The 20,786-nt window shown below is 42.8% G+C and overlaps 1 protein-coding gene across 1 annotated transcript in view; it reads left to right on the plus strand.

Annotated features, from left to right (window-relative positions):
* The window catches only part of znf827 (zinc finger protein 827), a 62,414-nt gene that overhangs the window by 27,191 nt on the left and 14,437 nt on the right, over positions 1-20,786 (plus strand). Inside the window, exons 5-8 of the mRNA XM_084569418.1 lie at positions 2,255-2,524; positions 12,140-12,382; positions 15,043-15,097; positions 15,239-15,339. Coding sequence (XP_084425544.1) covers positions 2,255-2,524; positions 12,140-12,382; positions 15,043-15,097; positions 15,239-15,339 — 669 coding nt within the window. The remainder of the gene's footprint in view (positions 1-2,254; positions 2,525-12,139; positions 12,383-15,042; positions 15,098-15,238; positions 15,340-20,786) is intronic.

Below are 20,786 nucleotides of genomic sequence, written 5' to 3' on the forward strand. Positions count from 1 at the left end.
TTATGTTGAGAATATCTTTGTCAGTGGCTTATGTGCGGCCCAGCCAATGCATGGTGTTTAAATGCATTATGACACAGTGTGTGTACTGGAAACACAGATTAAAGATTCCTCTGTAGGTATGTTCACATCTGCATTGTTAAACGTGATAGTGTATTTTTTATGTGTGTTTGTAAGTCGGTCACCAAGTGTGCTGTCCCTGTCTGATCCGACATGGCCCAACACGCTTCTAATTAGAGGACGTCCTTCCAGGTGCTGACCAGGTTATACTTAGCCTGCCCGCTGACATCTGACAGTGTGACATTTCCAGCTGGTGCCATGTGCGACCCTGCGCCACTGCCCCTGAACTTGAAGGTCACTGCCCCCCCAACCATCCACCCCTCCCATCCTCTCCTCTTCCTTCTCGCCCTCTTGAACCGCAGCCCCAGCCCGCCATGGTGTGGCACTGTGGCATCATGGCATCTCACGGGTGGCCAGAACACCAGCACCTGTCCCCTTTTGCTGCCCCCTATCCCCTGTCCCTGAGCCCCCTATCCCTCCGGCATAGATCATCATTAATCAGAGGGGCCGGAGCCGGCACAGATTGATGATGTGGGCAGGGGGCGACAGGCCTGTGGCGGTTAGAGATGTTAGGTGAGACGGTAGGGTGAGGAGCGGAGCAGATCTCTGCTGGGGCCAGAGGAGACTGGACAGCAGCCTGCCCAAGAGTGATAGCCTCTTTTATATCTATGCCCTGTGTGTGTGAGACAGACTGAGTGCACATGTTAGGTTGTACAGATTGTTTCAAACTGTACACGTGTCAGGGGTTATGTCAGTAGATGGGCAGATGTGTTTGTCAGGGCCACAGCCGGCCTTAGCACTGTTAAGCAACATTAGCATTCAAATGATGCATGAATGTTAATTTTACAGTGACTGTATATTACAAAAGTGTCATGGAAAAATAACATTGAGGTGTTGATTTTTTTATTTATTAATTTATAATACTTCAGTTCTATAATTCTAGAAATACAGAAAGCAGTCTTTTCCACATTTGGTTATCATTATCATATGTGATGGTGTGCCTTTTAAACTTTGCCATAGCAACCTTATTTTGCATCTTGACTCAAATTTCACCTCGGTTTGTTGGCTAATTTATTCATAGTTTTAACAAACAAAATCAAGGCAGCATTGCTTGAGTCAAATATAAGACTTTACACACACTTATTTACATGCAAAATTTACATGTAAATACGTTTACAAGTGATTTATACTATAGCAAAATGTCATGCTAAGTCAATAGAAAAAAATAACTTATTTGAATTATATGACATTGTGAGAAAACACCATTGAAACACCTTCACAACCAAGCCAATTCTGAACAGTAGTACGGTGCATCTGTGGTTAATCGGGTTACACCAGCTGACAATATTATCCTTAAACATTAACATGTTTTCCATAGCACAGAATGAAACAGAAACCAGCTGACTTTCCATAGACAAATATAGCATTTATATTTTAGCTCATATTTCTAGGCCTTCTCTCTGTGTTACATAGTTATTTGATATTTCAGCGGTCTTGTAAGCCCTAGCCTGTGTAAATCTTCCCTTTAGCACAAAGAGTAGTGGAACGTGTTGAGAGACACAAAGAAAGGCGCTTGGCCTGACTGTTCTTTTCTTGGCGGCTATCGGAAGATGCTCCATGTCTAATTATTAATTATTCATCTAAGGCGGATTAGATGTGGCCCAGTTTCTCTTGAAGATGTCTTTAGAGCACAGGGATCCATGTGACAGTTCACTCCCTAACCTAGGCGGCACACTGCAGAGATGGCAGATAAGGCTTCACTTGATTGCTGTCGCGCTCTACAGTGCTGCAGGAATTATTTCATGTCCTTTTGTCTGAAGGGGATTCAGACTAAGTCAAAAGTGAGAAGAGATGAAGAAACCAGACTTAAAGTTAAAATGAACTGAGGATAAAGTGTGGAGGAATGAACGTGATGGGGAGGGGACAGTGTGAAGGAGAAAAGATGTTGTAGATACCCTGAAGACATAAAGAGATCATGAGGTTGAACCCTGGCTCACAGCATACCATGACTGGTGTCTATTGACGCAATATGACTCAGAATACCTACTGAGGACAAGTTGGGCCTTTTACATGAATGTAAAAGAAACAAATTAACGTTGTACTTTAAGAAACATGATATGACGGATCCTCCTTATGGCCTGTTGTTATTGTGGTCATCTTTGGTAATGCTTTTTCCTTTGATCTCTTCTGTCTGCAGCGGCCAACCAGAGGGAGACACTCAAGTCTCCATTCCACCTGAAGGAAGAGCCCAAAGTGGAGGAAGCACTGAGCCCTAGACCATCCTCCCAGTCCCAGGTTCAGTCAAGCTTTCCTGCAGCTTACTCCCAGGACGGTCCAACAGGGGCTGCAGCCTCAGAGCGTCCAGGGCCACTGAAACCAAGGGAAGGAAGCCCCATGGCTAAGAACAGCTTGCTGAGCCAGGATATCAACGTTAAGGTGGCCTCTGAGCTGCTAATTAAGCTTTCAGGTAGGGGGTGTACCTATCTATAGGTTGTGATAAATGCAAATTAACTTTACAGTTGATCAGTTCAACACGTGGCACAATTCTGTAATTGTAAATTGAGGCAAATCAATACATTTGTGGTCTTTAAGTTGAGCATTTAAGGCATGAACCGTATTTTTAAAGATGGTATAAAACAGTTTGTGCAAAAATGGCTGAATATGTAAAGGAACCACCTACCATTCTTGGAAAGAGCAGGTCATGCACTTTGATATTGATATTTGTTGTACCGGTCGGGTGTTTGAGTTTTAGATCAGCTTGGGAGGTTAGCTGTAAGACAAAGGTTATGACACTGATCGCCATAAAAAAAGTTCTGTTGTTTTCTACCAAGGCACACTTCACCAAGCTAAAATTGGGGGCTTCACAAAGGTGAGCAAAATATATTTGTGGGGGAAAAAACATATATGGAGTAATAGTCTTTGCTTCTCTGAAGCTTCTCCTCAAGATGGTGACTGCAGAGCCTTTGTTTCCTCTGTGATGACAGTCATGTCACTTGCCTTGACCTTTTATTTTTTTCTGCTCCTCTATGCATCAAGTTATTACAACATCTGTGAAACCGGTTATAGTTTTATATTGCATAGTCCAATGCTTTCTCTCCTTTCAAAACAAGACAATATATGAATATAATGGACTGTATCTGCTTGATTTATTGAACTTAAGCCTCAACCATGACTTGTTCTTTGTTCCATATCAGACGCTTTAAAAGTAAGATATACCATATTCAGCGCTGCATGATTTAGCCTTTACAGCTTTTGACTTAAACTCAGCAAAAATGTTGGTAAGGAGCCCTCAGACTGGGAGTCAAACCTAGTTTTTTATTTTGTAGCTCACAGCTGCTGCTAAATAAAGTTTTAAAGCAGGTGCTTATTTTAACCTACGTCAAAATCACTACTGAATGCCAGGTCTAGTTCAAGTGTGTTATAGACAGGTGTTTGTCCAGTGTGGGCTGCTAGAGAGCGTCTCTCAGGCAGTCAAGAATGAAATAGGCTGAAGTGTATATCAGTATGCAACAACACGACTAGCTTTTAAACCTACATGATTTCCAGAATAACTTGTTTCCCTATTGGATATTTAACTGCAATGCAGGCTTACTGTGTATAGAGTACGTTATTTTAGAATTAATAGTGATTGTAGCAGGCCCCAGAACTATCTTTCCTTTGTAAGCACAGACTGATTTGGATGGTACCACAGTTATTATGATATAACTGTGCAGCCATAACCTTCATAATGTGGCACACTTCTGCAAATATGCATCTACAGTATAAAAAAAAACTGAAAGGAAATGGCAGTCTGATGGTGGCGCAGTGGGGTGTTGCTCCATCCGCGGCTCTTCATCGTGTGCCAATGTGTGCGTGCTTGACAGACACCTCACACACCGGTTACCATTGTTCTCTCTGGGTCGACTGGTGTTCAGAGTGACTCATGCTGGCTGGGAGCTCTGTGGTACTACACGTGTGCTGCTCCGCTGCCTGCCCCCAGGTCACGTTTCCCTGTGTGTGTGCATGTGCTTTTCTGTGTGTGTTTGAGGAGGACAGAGATAACACAATTATGACTTTAAAATGACAGGGGAAAAAAAACAACAATTGAAAATAATGGGGGCACGAGCGTGAATAGATAGATTGAGAGAAGGATCTGGGCATTATATAATTCCTTCACTGTGCTGCCTGTCTCAGTGTTGTTGTCCCTCTTTTGCTACCTTTTTTGCTCTTTCCAATCCGTGCTCTGACGTTATCCTGACAGTTTATTTGGTCCTCAAGCAGCACAGCCAGCGTTTATCCCCTCCCATTACTTACACTAGCTCTGCAAGGTTGACCTAGGTTAGGGAAAGATGCTGCAGCGTTCATCCGTCCACTGGCTCCCTCTGCCCCCTCATACAGTCCTCGGAGCGCAGTGCCGTCCATTGCCATGGCAACAGTGGGGGTGGTAGATGGAGAGGGCTGTCTGGAGTGACAGCCTTGACAAGAGTCTGGACCCTCAAATGACCCTGGGGGGGAAGGGAGGGAGTAAAAGACGGTGAGGAGGAAAGGAGAGAACCAGGGAAAGGTCGTTGCAGTTACAGTCACGTGTGATTACGGTCATGAGGTTCAAGGGCATCTGCACCGTAACCTCTACTGTCCCTGGTTCGAGGTTAGCCCCGGAGCACAAAAGTCCAATATGAATACTTAAATAGGATAAATACATTGGGAGTTTATTCAGAGCAATTTCTTTTTCAAAACATCCCTATTTGTCTGTTTAAGTGCTTATTTTCTGTACAGGAAATGAACACAACCTAATTAAATTTTTGCTGCTCATCCTTCCTCGACCATGGCATTGGACAGTCAGAGCAAGTGGGGTCGTCATCATTACTGCCCATTGTGCTGTAACATGAGTTGCATCATCCCTTTAACTAGGTCACCCCCCCCACCCCCCACCCCCCTTTTTCTTTTATATCAAACGTTTGTTGGTCGCATTGAGTCGCCTTGCTAGCGTTACCTCCCCCACATCTGTTTAAAACCAGGCTGCTGGTGTCTGGGGGCTAATTACGCCAGGCTAAATAGTCCCTGGCGCCAGTAGCTAACGTGTCCTAGCAGATGGGCACTGGTGTTGCAGGGCAAGGGGAACATGGCGTCAGAGTAACGGAGGGGGGTTTGGGGGAGGGGGCAGGGGAGTAGTGCTGGGTCCTAGGTGGTGCCCTAGCAGACTGGCATCTTGTGGGTAACAGCCGTGCCACCCACTCACCATCCAGCCACCCTCACTATAGGTGTGAAATCACACTTTGTACTCACTTAACTCATTGCCTATTCCTTAGGAACGGGCCTTCCATCTCAGGAGATTTTACAGGCCTTCTCCCCTCTGCAGTGCTTGCTTATAAAAGTTGCATCCAACTGTTTTCACCACTAAGGAGCAGAAGGACTTGGGACTAAACTGGCAACAATACATTTTTAACAAAGACATTCACAGAAAAAGAACATCATATGCGTCACGGTGTAAGCTTTCCTGGTTACCATTCAGATGTAGCTTTAATATTAACTGATGTTTATCCCTGATTTGGTCCACCAGCTGTGGTGATAGTGGATGCCCATGATTTTATTAGCAGCTGTTATGTTTTGGTTTTGTCTGTGTAGCAAAGTCATTAGTTGAATGTGATAAGAAGCTGGAAAGTGGGTGTTAATTTCCAGTGGCGATGGCATTTCTTGAAGCAATGGGCAAATCTGATAATTAACAGCCAGTTCCACCTGGTTTCTTACAAGACTGCCTCAACGGTAGCAGTCACAACTGACTGACGGGATGCTTCATGCTTTTAGACCACAGGAATTTATTTCCTGTAACTCTTAGAAGATGTGCCCTTTTTGTGCGTGTGTCCACACTGTAGGAACTCTCAGCAGAACAGGAACCTTGTGTCATAAGTGAATGTTGGTTGGTCGAAGACATGAATCCAGCTCTGGCAACTGCTATTTAAACAAACAAATAAATAAATAAATAAATAGAGAAGTGGAAGGACCAACAGTGAAGTCCACACTTAAACAAATCCACATGTGCAGTTGTACATTGTGGCATGTCACACAGAACTACATGATGGTGATGATGTTGCTATACCAACCGTTCCTGACAGTGACCTGTTCAAAGCCATTAAAGGTATCCGGTTCTCGGTGGAGCTCTCCAGTTGATTGTTTGGCCTGAAAGAACTATTTGGTCTGAAAGAGCTTAACGTTCTCTACAATGTGAACCTTGATTCTAACCTTTATTACCTGGATCCACTGACGGTTTACTTTTTTATCCGCTTTTATATGTTTAAGATTACTTGACTGTTTTTTTTTTTTTTTTCCTGGAAGGAAGCCATTTTCAGCACCACTCACATTGATGTGAAGCTGAACCGGAAGCGTACCTTTCCATGGGATAATACTCCAAAACACACACACAAATCCACCCAGTAGTTCCATTAAAACTATGTATCTGCTGTAGATAAAGCTTATATACTTAAACCCATCCATTAACTTTTCAGTAAAAAAGTAAAGAAAGTACACACTTAGCCCTCTTTGGTAGAAATGATCCACAAATTGTCCACAAGTCTGTGACGCTGACTTGCTGAAACTTAGACTCGCTAAGCAAATTCCTCCAGTTGCATGACCTTTTGAGGGTTGTCTTTCCTCTACCCCACAACATTTTACTGGGATTCCAATCTAGGCTTAAACTAGGACATTATATAACCTCACTTATTCAATGTGACTGACCTGTTATTTGTTTCATGAATGACTGTAAACATGTCATGTTATCACCTTTTATTAATACGCACTGTTTCAAATCAGATCAAAAGCTAGCTTGTCCAGATATGTTAAAAATCCAACAATTTCCAAAGGATCTACTTACTCACTTTTTACTCGGCTGTATTTAGCAACAGACCAGTCTGTCGTGTGCACATGTGTAGAACATAATGGAGGGTTTTTTTTGTTGTTTTTTTTTGCCCTTGGTTGTGCATGATTTCCTCCAGGTAACCACAGTGAATCATTTTATGTAATGGGGCACAGCTCTTTGGCACGGCAATACACAGCTTCTCTGTTGTACTGCAGTGAGGTATTCATCAACTGAGGGGGGAAAACTTTCATAAATTCTAACAGCAGTTCTTTAAGTAAATGCGTAACTCAGTGGAGACTAGTTTGTCACTTTCTTAAGTAAGTTTATTTACCTTGTTTATGCTTTTTTGTAGAATAATTTCATATTTCCACCACACATTTAGTTTGGCACTTGTAGGCGGAATAACCAAAATATCTGCTTGTAGTGTTTCGTCAAAAAACAGACGGTTTTCACCAAGACAACAGCACCTTGTTGAACCCTGTACAAGCTTTACATGTTGCTCTTTCTGTCTTGATGCACTATGAACAGAAAAGCATAGTTGCATATGCAGAACTTAGTGCAGAGATTTATTTATTTTTTAGTAAAATGGGAAGGCTCATTTTCTTAAATTTTCTGCAGAAAATACCACAAAGCAAAATTCAGAAGAGAGGACCGAACATAACATTTATTATATAAAAAATAAATGTATAGCTTTACCCTTTCAGTTAGTAAATGGATGTAATTATTTATCTTTGCTCACACATAAAAGGATTTGCTGTTTATTCAACACAGCCTATCCCGGCATCCAGTCTAAGCAGTTCACCATTCTAATTCACAACACTGGTATTACTGTACAATATTACCTTATTTTAAGCTCTACACTGCTGACAGTGTCCTCACCATGCCCCCTCAGTGTGGCCGCTCGCTGACCTCTCTTATTCCCACCCTCCCCTCCTCCGTATTCTGTCTCTCTGGCTCCTCATTCACTGCATATAGTTCTGTTTACGGAAATGTAGAGTAGATTTATTTTTGCCCCTTGCTATATGTGTTTGTTTCCTGAGCGCTTAGTTTTATATGCACGAGTGAGTGACAGAATTACTGAGGCAATCACTTGCCACATTTTGTCTCGACCTGATATGATAAAGATTCAGCAGCCTGAGATTGGCTCTGGCTTGTGCCAAATGTTTTTGTTTAGGGCCACTTTATAAGGGCCATATCTGGCTCCTTATGGGCTGTTTATCAATCACACTGCTCCAGAGTCAGATGTAGCTGCAATTTGCAGCCGCTGGAAAGCTGAACTACCGAGCACTAGCTGGTCGAGGATCAATTGTAGCAGCAGCTGTCTGTGAAGTCTGCAGGCAAGGCTGCTGTGGCTCCCACATGACATGCAGTCTCCACACTGCAGCCTTTGAAGCGCCTGAACTCTTCACCCCTGTCTGAGCAGGTCGGCTAGAGAGCAGGAGAATAGAGAGATTGAGAGAGCGAGGGATGGGGGCAGGGATAGAGAGAGGAGAGGGATGTGGAATAACTGAGCAGAAAGAAGGGTAGACTAGGATAACGGAAGGGGGAGAGGTGGAGAGGTTGTCATTTAGGCTCTAGCCATGCCTCATCCTTCTGTCCTCCCCCAGCTCTTCTTTCTCATTCTGCCTTCTTCTTCTTTCCCTTCTTACCCTCGGGTGTTCTTTTTCTGGCACTGTTTGACAATTTTTCCCTCTCTTTACGCTTCCTCTTTGCATCTCCTTGTGCCTGTCTCCCTCGCTGCCTGTCGGTCCATTTTTTTTTTCACTCCTATGCTTTCAATGCGTCAAAGTGGTGCAATAAATCTACTTTGTGTGCATTAAATCACTAATGGTATGTGACTGTTTTTATCCAAGTGTAATTACAAATCTGTGCTAGGCATTAAGCTTCCGGCTGTATATTTTCAGGGAATCCGGCTGTCAGGTCGGCACAGATTCAGCTAGATACCTGAGGTCAAAGGTGATCACTAAAATCAGCCCCAGTCACTTTTAGTCCGACTCAAAACCTTAGTGTACGAGGAACTAAGGTATGTAGTGAACGTACAGGAACACTGCATACAGATCAGCATGTTTGCCATCACATTTGTAGTAGAGCTGTTAAGTGCTTTATTATAAACTTTTCTTTTTTTGTGACATTTGTGCAAAGGTTTTAAACCACCTGCTTTAACCGTTACTGCTGAGTCTTGTTCCGTGCTTCATTAATAAGACCCACAAGCATTTGAGTGTAGTTTGAAACTAAACCCAAATATACCTGACTCCTTATTTAAACAATAGACAGACCAATAAAGATGTTACACCTGCTCTTAAATTAACAAAACTTAACCCTAGAAAGCTTTGGGAGAACAAGGAAAGCTCACATGAAAAAGTAGAAAACGTTGAATTCTAATGCAACAACACAGCCCACATGACAAAGTGTTTTCATTATTTTTGTGTTGCCTTGCTCCCCTCTTAAAATATTGATGGTAAAATTGACAACGTCTTAAATAAATTAAGCGGTAGCACTGCTAGTTACAAACCACAGCATCCAAACTAGACCTAGATGTTCTGACAAGAGCCTGCGATATGTATATAAGAGAGGCTGTTCTATTTTTGTTGATTATTTATAATCAAATATTTCTTTGGAAGTTTCCCTCAACTACCGCCAGAGAAATGCCTCCCCCAATTTTTAAACATCTGACCAGTAATGTTTCTCGTAAATAATGAAAACATATTTAGGTTTTGAGTTTTACCGGCGTATATTTAAGTTGTTTTAAGAAGCCTTGGTGCGACACCGGCACTAAAGGAAAAGCTATGATATTTCTTGAGAACGGGTACGGACACTTTTGGACTCATGCAGACACACGCTGAGACATTTTTCCAGACCTGATTCTGTGGCCTAATGACAGCTGGTGTATCACAGAGGAGGCTTCTGCACTAGAGGGGATGACACATTCAACACACACACACAGATACAGCACACACACACACACACACTTACACACAAGCTGGATTGAGGCAGACTGAGGGCTGCTTTTTATGGCTTCAGAACATTAGGTCATGACCCCTACCAAAAAGCCACAGCTATTATCAGTGTGGGAGTAAGGACATATTTTCATTTTTTATTTTGTGACAGGTAGACTTCTCTTTTGGCGTGCTGTGATGTGACGCGTTCAGCGTGGCCGTCGGCGTGTTTACGATCAAATGTTTTTTCTCTGTGTCATGTGATCCATCTGTAATGGCTGTTTGGGATATAAACGGTGTGCTCAAGTACGTATAGGATCCTTCTGTGTGTGGATGTGTTTTCGTAGCACAGCAGTCCTCTCAGCCTCTGCCGTTAGGGTGGTGATCCAACGACAGAGGCTTGTGTCCCTTGGTTGACCCTTACAGTGCGGTGCCCCCTCCGCCCTCCTCTCCCCCCCCCCCCCCCGCTCTGCCACTCCATCAGCCTCTCCTAGGTTACTCTTGGCCAGCTCTGGCCACCTGATTAAGGGATTAGTGGGCCTGATGGTTGTCAGTGTCCCCCACATGCTGGCTACTACCAACAAACCAGACACCTGGACCTCAGGGAGGAGGCAAGGGGGCCGGGTGCACTTTACTTCATCCACATAAACACAGCAGTATACACAAACACCCTGATTCAGTAGATAATCTTGTGTGCACACCATGTACTGTAGGTCCAGTCTTAGTGCCTCACATTTGGCCTCGTTAAGTAGAGAATGTAAAGGGAGGGGTGGCAGGGTTAGCACAGGGTTACTGTCTTACGCCTCCCTCCCTCCCTCCGCCTCCTCTAGCTCTTCTAACCTCCCCCTGCCCCTCCCTCTGCTCGCGATGCCCTGCCAAATTCATATATCCCATAATCGTGCTGAGTCGCCATGTCAGCAGCACTGTATCAACCCCACTGCTTTGTCTTGCTCCTGTTTGTCATCGCACTGAGACACTGCCTCCCGCTATCACTCTGGTTAAAGATGAGCTAACTTGGAAATGCTGATGGGTGCTGATGGGGCGTCCCAATTAGTTGTTTTTTTGTCTCTTAATTCCACTTTATTTCTTTTACATTATGCAGCTGCACAGTGAATACTTAATGAAACCTAACATCACAGATTACTGACATTAGAATAGTTTTCTAATATTTATTTTAAGCAGACCACAGTCTTTTGTTTAATATCCACAGATCGAGGAGAGTCTGTGTTTGAGTGTGCTGATCAGTCCGGGACATTCCTAGCAGCTGCCGTCTCTCTCCTGACTATTTTTTGCCTGCTCACTTTTTGAACTCGTAGTGAAGAGAAGCGAGTCGACGGCTGTGCTCACCTCCCAGGCCATTGTTTGTGCGCTGAAGGCAAAAGTACAACACCTCTCATTATCATAAACTTTTAAGTTTGCATTTGAAGCGTTTTACTGTATTTTCTGTTTGCTTGAGTGAACCGGCATGAGCCGCTGACATGAGCCGTCCTCAAGCGACAGCGTGACCTCCCGGTGCACTCTTGCCCTAATAATCACACAGCGAGATGCAAACCGGCTCAGCTCGGCTTTAGAGGCAATGCTCCTGTTTTGGCTTTTATTTGGATTTCCCCATTTTTAGATTTAATACCATTCATACAATCTCTTTAAACACGGTATGGAAAGATGTTTAATTTACTTGTACATAAGGGAGGCATTTTTGTTTTGCTCTGATCGTTAAATCGGACTAGCAGAGTCTATTAATTAAACATTTAGGGAAAGAAATCGTTTGTCCTCAGTCTCAAATGTGTCCTAATGTGTTTTTGTGTTCTTGGATGCAAATATAGAATTTGTAAGTAAAATTCAGTTGACTGGTACAGAATAAGCCATCTGAGAGAAAAAACATACATAATAAAGCCTGTGTTTCAACCGTTCTGTAGTCGGGGTTATGTGGAAGACATTTCACTGCACTTCATTCAGCCTAGAATATTTAATAATAAAGATAAAAAGGTGTAGGCCGACTGGGCCTTTCTGTGTGGAGTTTGCATGTTCTCCCTGTGTCTGCGGGGGTTCTCTCCGGGCACTCCAGCTTCCTCCCACTGTCCAAAGAAATGCTTGTTAGGTTAATTGGTGATTCTAAATTGGCTGTGGGTGTACATGTGAGTGTGAATGGTTGTCTGTCTCTCTGTGTTAGCCCTGCGATAGACTGGCGACCTGTCCAGGGTTCGGTTTTCTCCATTCTGTGAATAAGCCTTAATCCTTTAACTGATGCGTGTAGGTTGAATCATTTTTCCTTGAAACTCTTAACTTGTGTTTTTGTTTAATTGCGTTTTTGCAGAGAACAACAAAGATGCCCAGTATCAGAAGGTGAAAGTAAAGGCAGAGCCCATGGAGGTAGACCCGCCCCCTGCAGAACTCACCCCGCCTGCCTCTCACCTGCTGGCCTTCAGCACTTTAGGGGCGAGTGAGAAGAGTGAGCCAACGAGTAACCTCCCCGAGACATTGGGCTGCCCCCAGAAAGACCTCTTCTCCCAAGACATATCGGTCAAAATGGCCTCTGAACTATTGTTCAAATTGTCAGGTATGTTCTTTTAAGACACATGTACGCTGCCAGGCACTACACACACACACACACACACACACACACACACACACACACACACACACACACACACACACAGACACACACTCATAGCAAAGCATCATGTCTTTTTTTTTTTTTCTTCTCCTTCCTTGCAGCACCACATTGTAAGCCTTGGACAGTTTGTGATACTTGACTATAAAACCTACATGTTTCCATTTCCATCCTCCGGTGGCTCTGTTGTAAAGTCAAGGATATATGACATGTAATTACGTCTTGCTTTTTACCTATGGCCATGAAAGTGACATTGAAGCAGCAGACAGCTGTTTGTATTGCTAGATTAAGACAGTGCTTTGAGGTGTATCCATCGGCCCCTTGAGGAATAAGGCAGACCTGTGTGTGTGTCTCTGTGTGTGTGTGGGGTCAGGTTTTGTAGTCCTGGGCTGTGACCCCAGCTCCATCCAGCCTCTGATTGCTTCGTTTAAATGCCATATAAAGAAACAAGCTTGTGTGAAATCTCTTTTCTTTTTTTTTCTCTTCTTGCTCTCACACGTATTCACAAATTCACACATTGACAATCGTTCTTTCCCACACCGTCTTGCATGCACACCTTTACGCGCTCACACAAGGCCCCATGGGGAGCGGTGTCTGCACAAATGCCCCCTCTTCCCTCCTCCTCCTTTCTCTCTCTCTTTCTCTCTCTCCCTCTCTCTCTCCCTTGACTCGTTTTCAGACATGCCGGCTCAAGCACACTTGGCTGCACACGCTCTCCCCCTGCACTTCCCCTCCCTCCCTCCATCCCTCCCTTTACATTTCTCCCGTGTGGCATCTCCATGGCAACATGGAAAGAGACCTCTGTCCTTGGCGAGCAGTGTGACGGAGTGGGGTGTTTTGGGTTGGGGTGGTGGTGGGTTGTACTGAAGACCAGAGGATAAGGAGGGTAGAGAGGGCGGCAGGGGTACACAGCATGCCCACCCAGGGAGACCAGGGCATCACTATCTTGGCAACAGCGACAACCGCCCCCCTTAGAACTGGGTTTGAATGTGAGGGGGACTGGAACAGAGTGGGCTGCTGTCACACAATGAGCAATCAATATGAATTACCCAGAGCAGTAGGACCTCAGAGACACATCAGTAGCAAGGTCGCTCTGAACACTGAGATGATTGCAGCTTTGAAATTCACTTCAGTACATCGCCTTGAAGCTCACACATATGGCTCCATTCTTGGATATTTTGGATAGTACTCTTTACTACCGAATACTAAAAACCCATGATCTGGGCTCACATTAGTCTGGCAAGTAGTGGCTGATCTTAAAATTCTTGCTTTATTTGCCACTTTGCAAATATTTCTGAAGAGGTTTCTAAGGTGTAAAATTGCAGTAACTTCAAATGCTCAAGTACTATTTGGAAAAAAAAAACAAGTAATAAATTTTTTTATTTGAAGAATGTCCGTATGTATTTTATACTGGAGGTGCCTCTTCTGAAGTATAGAACACCTTCTTGAATAGCAGGAGAAATTGGCACATTTTGTGATTGTTATTGTTATTGTTATTATTATTATTATTATTAAGGCTTGTTAACGGTCTGATTCAGCTCAGCAGGTGATTGATTGATCAATCACATTGTGCGGCCATTTAACCATAATTATTCTGAATCATCAAAAAGAAAACCTGAGTTTTTTCAAGTTGGAAAAAGTAAAGACAAACAGCATTAGTTAGTAGACTTTTCCTATGTGCTGACAGTTTTATACACTAGTATAGTAGAGTACTGGGTCGGTTGTGTGCAATCCAAAAATAGTAGTCCTACCTAACCTTCACTGTGTTAGTGATTCAACTCTGATGTGTGTGTTCTTCCCTGAAAACATACACATCAGTGCAACAGCACATGTACCGTCTGGCCAACCATACATTGTTATTTTATAAAAAATGTCTTCATATAAGTGTTGTTGGGCTTAGCTTGCGGCCCACAGGTCGACAGACCCACTAGAGAGACTCCCACTGCTCCAGATGGCCAGCACAGCCCCGCTGGCATGGTAAACATTTACCATCTGAGCTTAACTTAAAGGGATGCAGCAATCGGCTTGGTATCTGTGTCAGACAATGATCTGTGACCTTTGGGAAGTTTTAGGAAACTTACCAACTGACACTGAATTTAAACTGGCTGCTGGTCAATGCTAAATATCTGTTGTCAGCAATAGACTTGGACGTGATGGTGTATTCTTGAACTTGGAAGAAGAAGGAAAAAGAAATCTTCAAGAAAGATCACACAGACTCCAGCAGTTGTAGTAGAGATGGTTGAGGTCTGATCTGATTTGATTCAGTGATTAGTTTCAGTTTGCTTATTTATGGAAGGGATTTTCACAGAACTTATTTTACAAGTTACAAAAATGGAATGATTAAAAATATGCCACGTTACTTTGCTTATGTCCAGCTCCTTTCTGTTGTCATTCTTCTGAAACCGAAATCTTGTCACACATCAGTTTTGAGGCCTGACTGTTCTCAGAGTTGTAGTTTCTGTCATGTTTTAGATCTCCTTCACACATGGACCTGTCTTGGGGGCCTACTCATGCGAAACCCTTAAAGATAAATATATTATCTATTGTAAGATATAAAGTTATACATGATATGATATTAACACTTGATTTATTTATTTTTTTTGCAGAAAAAGTGAGCAAAGCCAACAACCACAAAGACAGTAACATGGTGGGAATAAACAGGTGAGGCTGTGATACTGCACATATTTGCTGCGTAGCTATGAACTGTCTTTCCTCTAAAAGTTGTAAAGAGTCTTATTTCATTTGCGTGATCGGTAATTCGACTGAGTGGTAATGTAAATGTCCGTGTCTTTTGTGTTTCAGTCCATTTCTGGACGAGTGCTTCAGACAATCACCCTTTAACTCACGCTCCAAGAGCACTTCCCCCGCAGAGGCCAGCTCCTCTACCAGGGCAGCATTTCATGGTGAGACACATGTAACGTGGACACACACACACACACACACACACACACACACACACACACACACACACACACACACACACACGGACACTGGTTAGAGAAACGGCAGAGGACAAATCAATAACAGCTGCTGGCAGGTTGTTGAATGGGCATTATCCTTCTCATATGGAGTCTTTTCGAGTTCCAATGGCCAGTCGACTAATCAATTAGTCGGTTGACAGAAAATGAATCAACTTTGATTGGTTATTTTCTGGTCTCTTCTTTGGAAATGTACATGTATGATTGTCACATATTACAGTAAGTTGTGGGCTGTTGGTCACTTTCAGCAAAAGTGATAAGACATAAGAAAGGAAACACAAGGCAATACATAAAACATGATTTATATCATTTAAATGAGCATAAAATCACAGACTAAATGATTAATTGACAACGTAACTGGTCGATTAATTAATAATTTTCACAAGGCTGTCAACCAATAATCATTAATTAACCCAGTATCTTTATGTGGCTTTACATCATTTTGTAGAAAGAAAGAAATGGACTGAAAACTCATCTGCAGTTGGACTGAACAGATATGTAATTAACTGCCAGCAGTCATTATCGCTGCATCATTCATAGAACAGTGTCTTCAAAGACAACTACCAAAATCTTCATGCTATTCTCACGTAGCTCGAGGAAATGATTGACTATGCAGAGATGCTCATTATGAACACACATACTGTATATGTGCATGCATTTCCAGACCGTCCCTTGACTCAAGACACACACACACACACACTTGTTAACCCCCTCTCCTTGTTTCATATTTAGAGTTTCTCAGTCAGCCTTTCTGAACCATCGCGCATTTCCCCAACCTGAAGGCTCGGCCCAGGGCATCCCCTGTCTCCCTCTCTTCCCTGGCATCCCAGAACTTCCCTTCATGTTCCTTTGGCAGTGAGAGATCCAGAGGTTAATTAGCTTGTGCCAGCTTTGCCTGTCCCTCTGCCAGTTAATGAAAATCTGATTGGCTTCTGGGTGTCAAGAGTGTCCTGAAAGTTAATTCGCCCAGCCCACCTCTCCTTTCCCTTGTGTGTTTAAGCTTCGCATCCAGCCTCGACTCTTCTCTCCCTCTTTTTACTGTAGTTCTACTTTTTTTCTCTCTTTCACTTGTGTCCATCTACACTTGTTTTATCATACACCGGTGGCTGCAGCTGCAGTAGGGAGGCTGACTCTCAAAAGCAGGTTTTCAGCTCAGTGGTCAGTGAACTACTATCTCTTCCTGTCACTCTATACCACCTTCCCAACACGAGCCATCACACTTCTTTGACCCTGCATTAACCCTGAAGTGTTACTGACCTATAACTGTGATACAGCTTGTGAAATACATAATTTCGTCCCTATTTTTTCAGTTATACACATGTTGAATCAATTCTATTTAACAGTGCACTGTAGTCATGATTTTATCTTAAACTGGACACAGTAGACGCAAGCTACGATATTTAATTTAAATAAAAAAAAACAAAGCAAATAAAATTATATATCCAATTAGCGCTCCAAAGAGAAGTTAACATTGATGAGAGAATCTCATATAGTTTCTTCAGCTACATCGACCCTGCTCCTGTGAATGCACTAATAGGTCGAATTTCCACTTTGGAAAGTCATTAGATCTCGTAAAAAGAAACAAAAACACAAAATGTAATTCAGCTGCTGTGACCACAGCTGGAGGAAGAAAAAGCAAAATGGTTGCTATGACGTCCAAAACCTGATTGATGCTCTAAAAGCCAGTAAGTTGTCCAGAATCAGAACCACTTCAGCAGAAAGACTGACTGTGATTAGTGATTACTGCGCCGTCTCATTCTGGTTTGGTAGGAAGTGCACGCTAAAAGTATTATTCTGAGAAATATTAGTGACTTTCCAAAAAGAAAATGTTTCTGCAGTCTCTAAATGATTCCAAATTAGATATTTTGTGTATTTGTTGCTATTAACTCTACAATCTGAAAAAGGATACAGCCAATATTAAAAATATGTGGTTTAATTTCAGCTCATTATAATTTGATACACGGGTGAATAGCCGGCCGAGTATAAAATGACTTGTACAACTCCCTGCGTTCTTATTTGTTATATAGGCACAAATAATATATACATTTAAAATGTAATACTAGACTGAGAGTTACAAAACTGGTGATATCTTCAGTGATGTGTGTGTACCACAAAAAAATAAATGCTCTTTATTATGGCTGCTAATGGAGCATGAGCCCAACATCTACCATGCAGAGATGAAGCTGGGTGAACATTTCCTTTTAAGCAAGCAAGAAAGAGAAATGAGTAGGAGTTTGTGTGATACCAGTGTGACTTCAGGAGTTCACCGTCTCCTCCCTCTAGTCTGGGGTTTAGCACAATCCTTCATTTCTTGTTTGTGGCCCTCTCTTCTGCTCTAATAGCACTAATTAAACCATTAACCACTTCAAGGCCCACACTACACCCTAATTGGTTTAATCATCAGTGTGTTTGCCAGGTCATGGCCTCGAGTCTCTGCTGTCCGGCTTCTCATCACCCTGTGTGACCAAGCCGTCCCCTAGTCTCACTTGTGTGAGTCAGGAGAAGTTAATGCTTTTATGCTCTAAGCTTTAGCTACAAACCTTGTAAGATGGTCTAGGATTCACAGAACAGGCCACGCTCTAAAAATGAGTCAGTAGTCTGATATCAGAGCTGAGCCCCATTCCAGCTAATGCAGGAGGTCAGAAAGTCCATGGCCTGGAGATCATCCAGGTCGCAGTAACTCAAGTTTCTTCACAAGTCTTGCGTTGTGACACCTTTGCCACCTTTACTGAGTGTGTGTGTGTGTGTGTGTGTGTGTAGGAAACTGCAAACACGCACGCTGGCTTTGCTCATTACTTACTTAGTTTACAGGCAGGTGTTGCTTTTCACTGGTCTACTTGCATGCATTTACCATGACATACTTACATGCCCCCAGTCACCCTTATTATAGCGGTGAGTTACAGACGGAAAGCAGAAAGGACTTCAAGTGATGAATTGAGTAGCGTGATGGTTAAATTTAAACAATTACACCACTCGGGCATAACATTATGACCACCTTCCTAATATTGTGTAGGTCTCCCTTGTGCCTGCAAAAATGTGACTCAGAGAATGGACATGGGCCTCCTGAGGGTGTCCTGTAGTGTCTGCCAACAGGATGTTGTTAGTGGGGGACTTTAGGTCCTATGGGTTGAGGGGAGGGGCCTCTGTGGATCAGGCTTATTCTCGTGTATCCCACAGATACTTGATCAGTTTGGGATCTAGTGAATTTGGAGGCCAGGTCAATACTTTGTGCTGTTCTTCATGTTTTTTTAGTTGTTCCTAAACTGTTTTTGTGTGTGTCCCTGTGTCAGGCTGCATCCTGCTGGGGATGGCTGTTGCCATCAAGGATTGTCATTGCTATGGGGTAGGGGTGTCTGGTCTGGTCTAGGTGGGTGGTACATGTCTAAGTAACATCAGAAGTTTCCCATCAGAACATTGAATTGTCACTAGATAGCCAATGTTATTTACTAATCCTGTCAGTGGTTTTAATATTGTGGCTGATTGGTACATTTTCACTGTGGATTAAAACCCACAAGCTGTTTGATTTACAAAATATTAGAAAATGGAAATAAAGAGTCTGTAACCGTTTTCCAGGCAACGTCTTCAGAAGTCTTGTTTTCATCTGAACAGCCCAGAAAATGAACAAACTCTGCAACTGTGGTATTAAGATGAGTTTTAGTTGCTCCATTGCGGCCTGATTATGGTTTGGCAAACATCTGCTGGGCCAATCAAAGCATTAGGTGGGCTTTAAGGGATGATGGACAGAAGACTGAAGTAGTTGTCTACTTTATCTGAGCACCGTGGAGTTAAATTTGTTTACAACAAAATGGCTCTGATTGGTTGTAGGAGTGTCCAGTTGCTTGAATTTTGAACAAAAACTTTCACTGTCACTTTGAAAATGGTGTGTAATCCAAATGCAGTGCATCTTCTCAACATGAGGATCAGAAAATATACATATATTTTTAAGGAAAAACAAATAATAAAGACTAGTTTTGTGCCCCTCTTTCAGGTGTGAATGAAATACTTTGTACACTAATCACTATTCTTCAGAAGAGAATAATTTAAATGCAAAAATAATTATATTGTGCTTGAACAGTTTAAAAAGTCTGCGAGGGATGGTGTGACACAAGTGAACGCGAATAAACAGAGGCACACAACGTAAATGTGCTAGTTTGCATATAGAGGGCAAAGAGCCGATTAAAAATGTGAGACGGATGCAGGAAAAAGGCTCCAGGTTGTGTGAGTCAGTGCAACAGTATTAAAATGTCCTTTCACACCACCATCTGTTCTTTACCAGAAAACCTGCCCTCAAATGCCAGAAAACATTCTTTGCTTTTCTTCATTGTGGTATTCAAATACCTTAATCAGTCAGCTGCACTGTGTTTTGTGGGACAACTTTTGAATCATTTCACGATAACAAGTGGCACGATTTATTGCTGAATATCAACTGTGGAATATCAGCTGTTTTTTGTAAAGGGAGCGGTCAAGCTTATGCGCACTGATTTCCATCTGCAAAGAATCAAACTCCAAAGAGGAGGGAGAAGCTTTTTCCATCTCTCTATGAACGTAAAAGAATAAAACATTTTATTATCCCTCACATACACAAAGGGTTTGGCCAAGGCCAGCCTGTGTAGGTATTCTCTGAACAATATAGACCATAAATAAAAACCTTGGGGTGGAAGTTAAACACGTCTGAAAATACTGTCTCGTTTGTTTTACTTCTTTTATGAAGGAATGGATGAAGGGAAGTGGTGACATGCAGTGAGGAGGGCTACGGTGGTGTACTCATGCTGCAGGCTTCAGAGCAAAGGACTAGTGCTAGCTGTTGACATTAAGAATGCATTTACACTGCATCCCACCCGCAGGCTAGACAAGGAGCATCTGTCAAATGGTGGCAGACAGGTTTCAGTATTGTGGGTTAGCAAATTAGCCCACGGTGTATCAGTTTGTTGTTTTGCTGGGAATCAGATGTTACGTTTTTCACGGCAGAAAATCTCAATCGTAATAGATGAGGGATGTATTTTATACTATGTTGGCATGATATAAAGCAGCCTACTAAATGAACACTATTGTAAAATGTTGTGTGTACTGTTTGTGCTCATCTAATATTTGTATAATCAAGTTTATTCTCGTCATTTTGACTCCTTAATGTTGAGAGGGCTCATGGGCGCCTTCACTGAAAGAGATCACACAAGCCTAAGTCTCTGTTGTGTGCCGCCAAAACAGCTGTGACCTGCATGGACTCTACAGGACCTCTGAATGGTATCTGGTGCCAGTACGTTAGCAGCAGATCCTTTAAGTCCTGTTAAGCTGTGAGTTGGTGGACAGTGGCCCCCACTGTCAGACTTGGTCCAGGGGCCACTGCTGACGGTGAACACTCTACGAGCCTTGAA

This window comes from Chelon labrosus (genome assembly GCF_963514085.1).
Source record: "Chelon labrosus genome assembly, chromosome: 2".
Classification (NCBI taxonomy): Eukaryota; Metazoa; Chordata; class Actinopteri; order Mugiliformes; family Mugilidae; genus Chelon; species Chelon labrosus.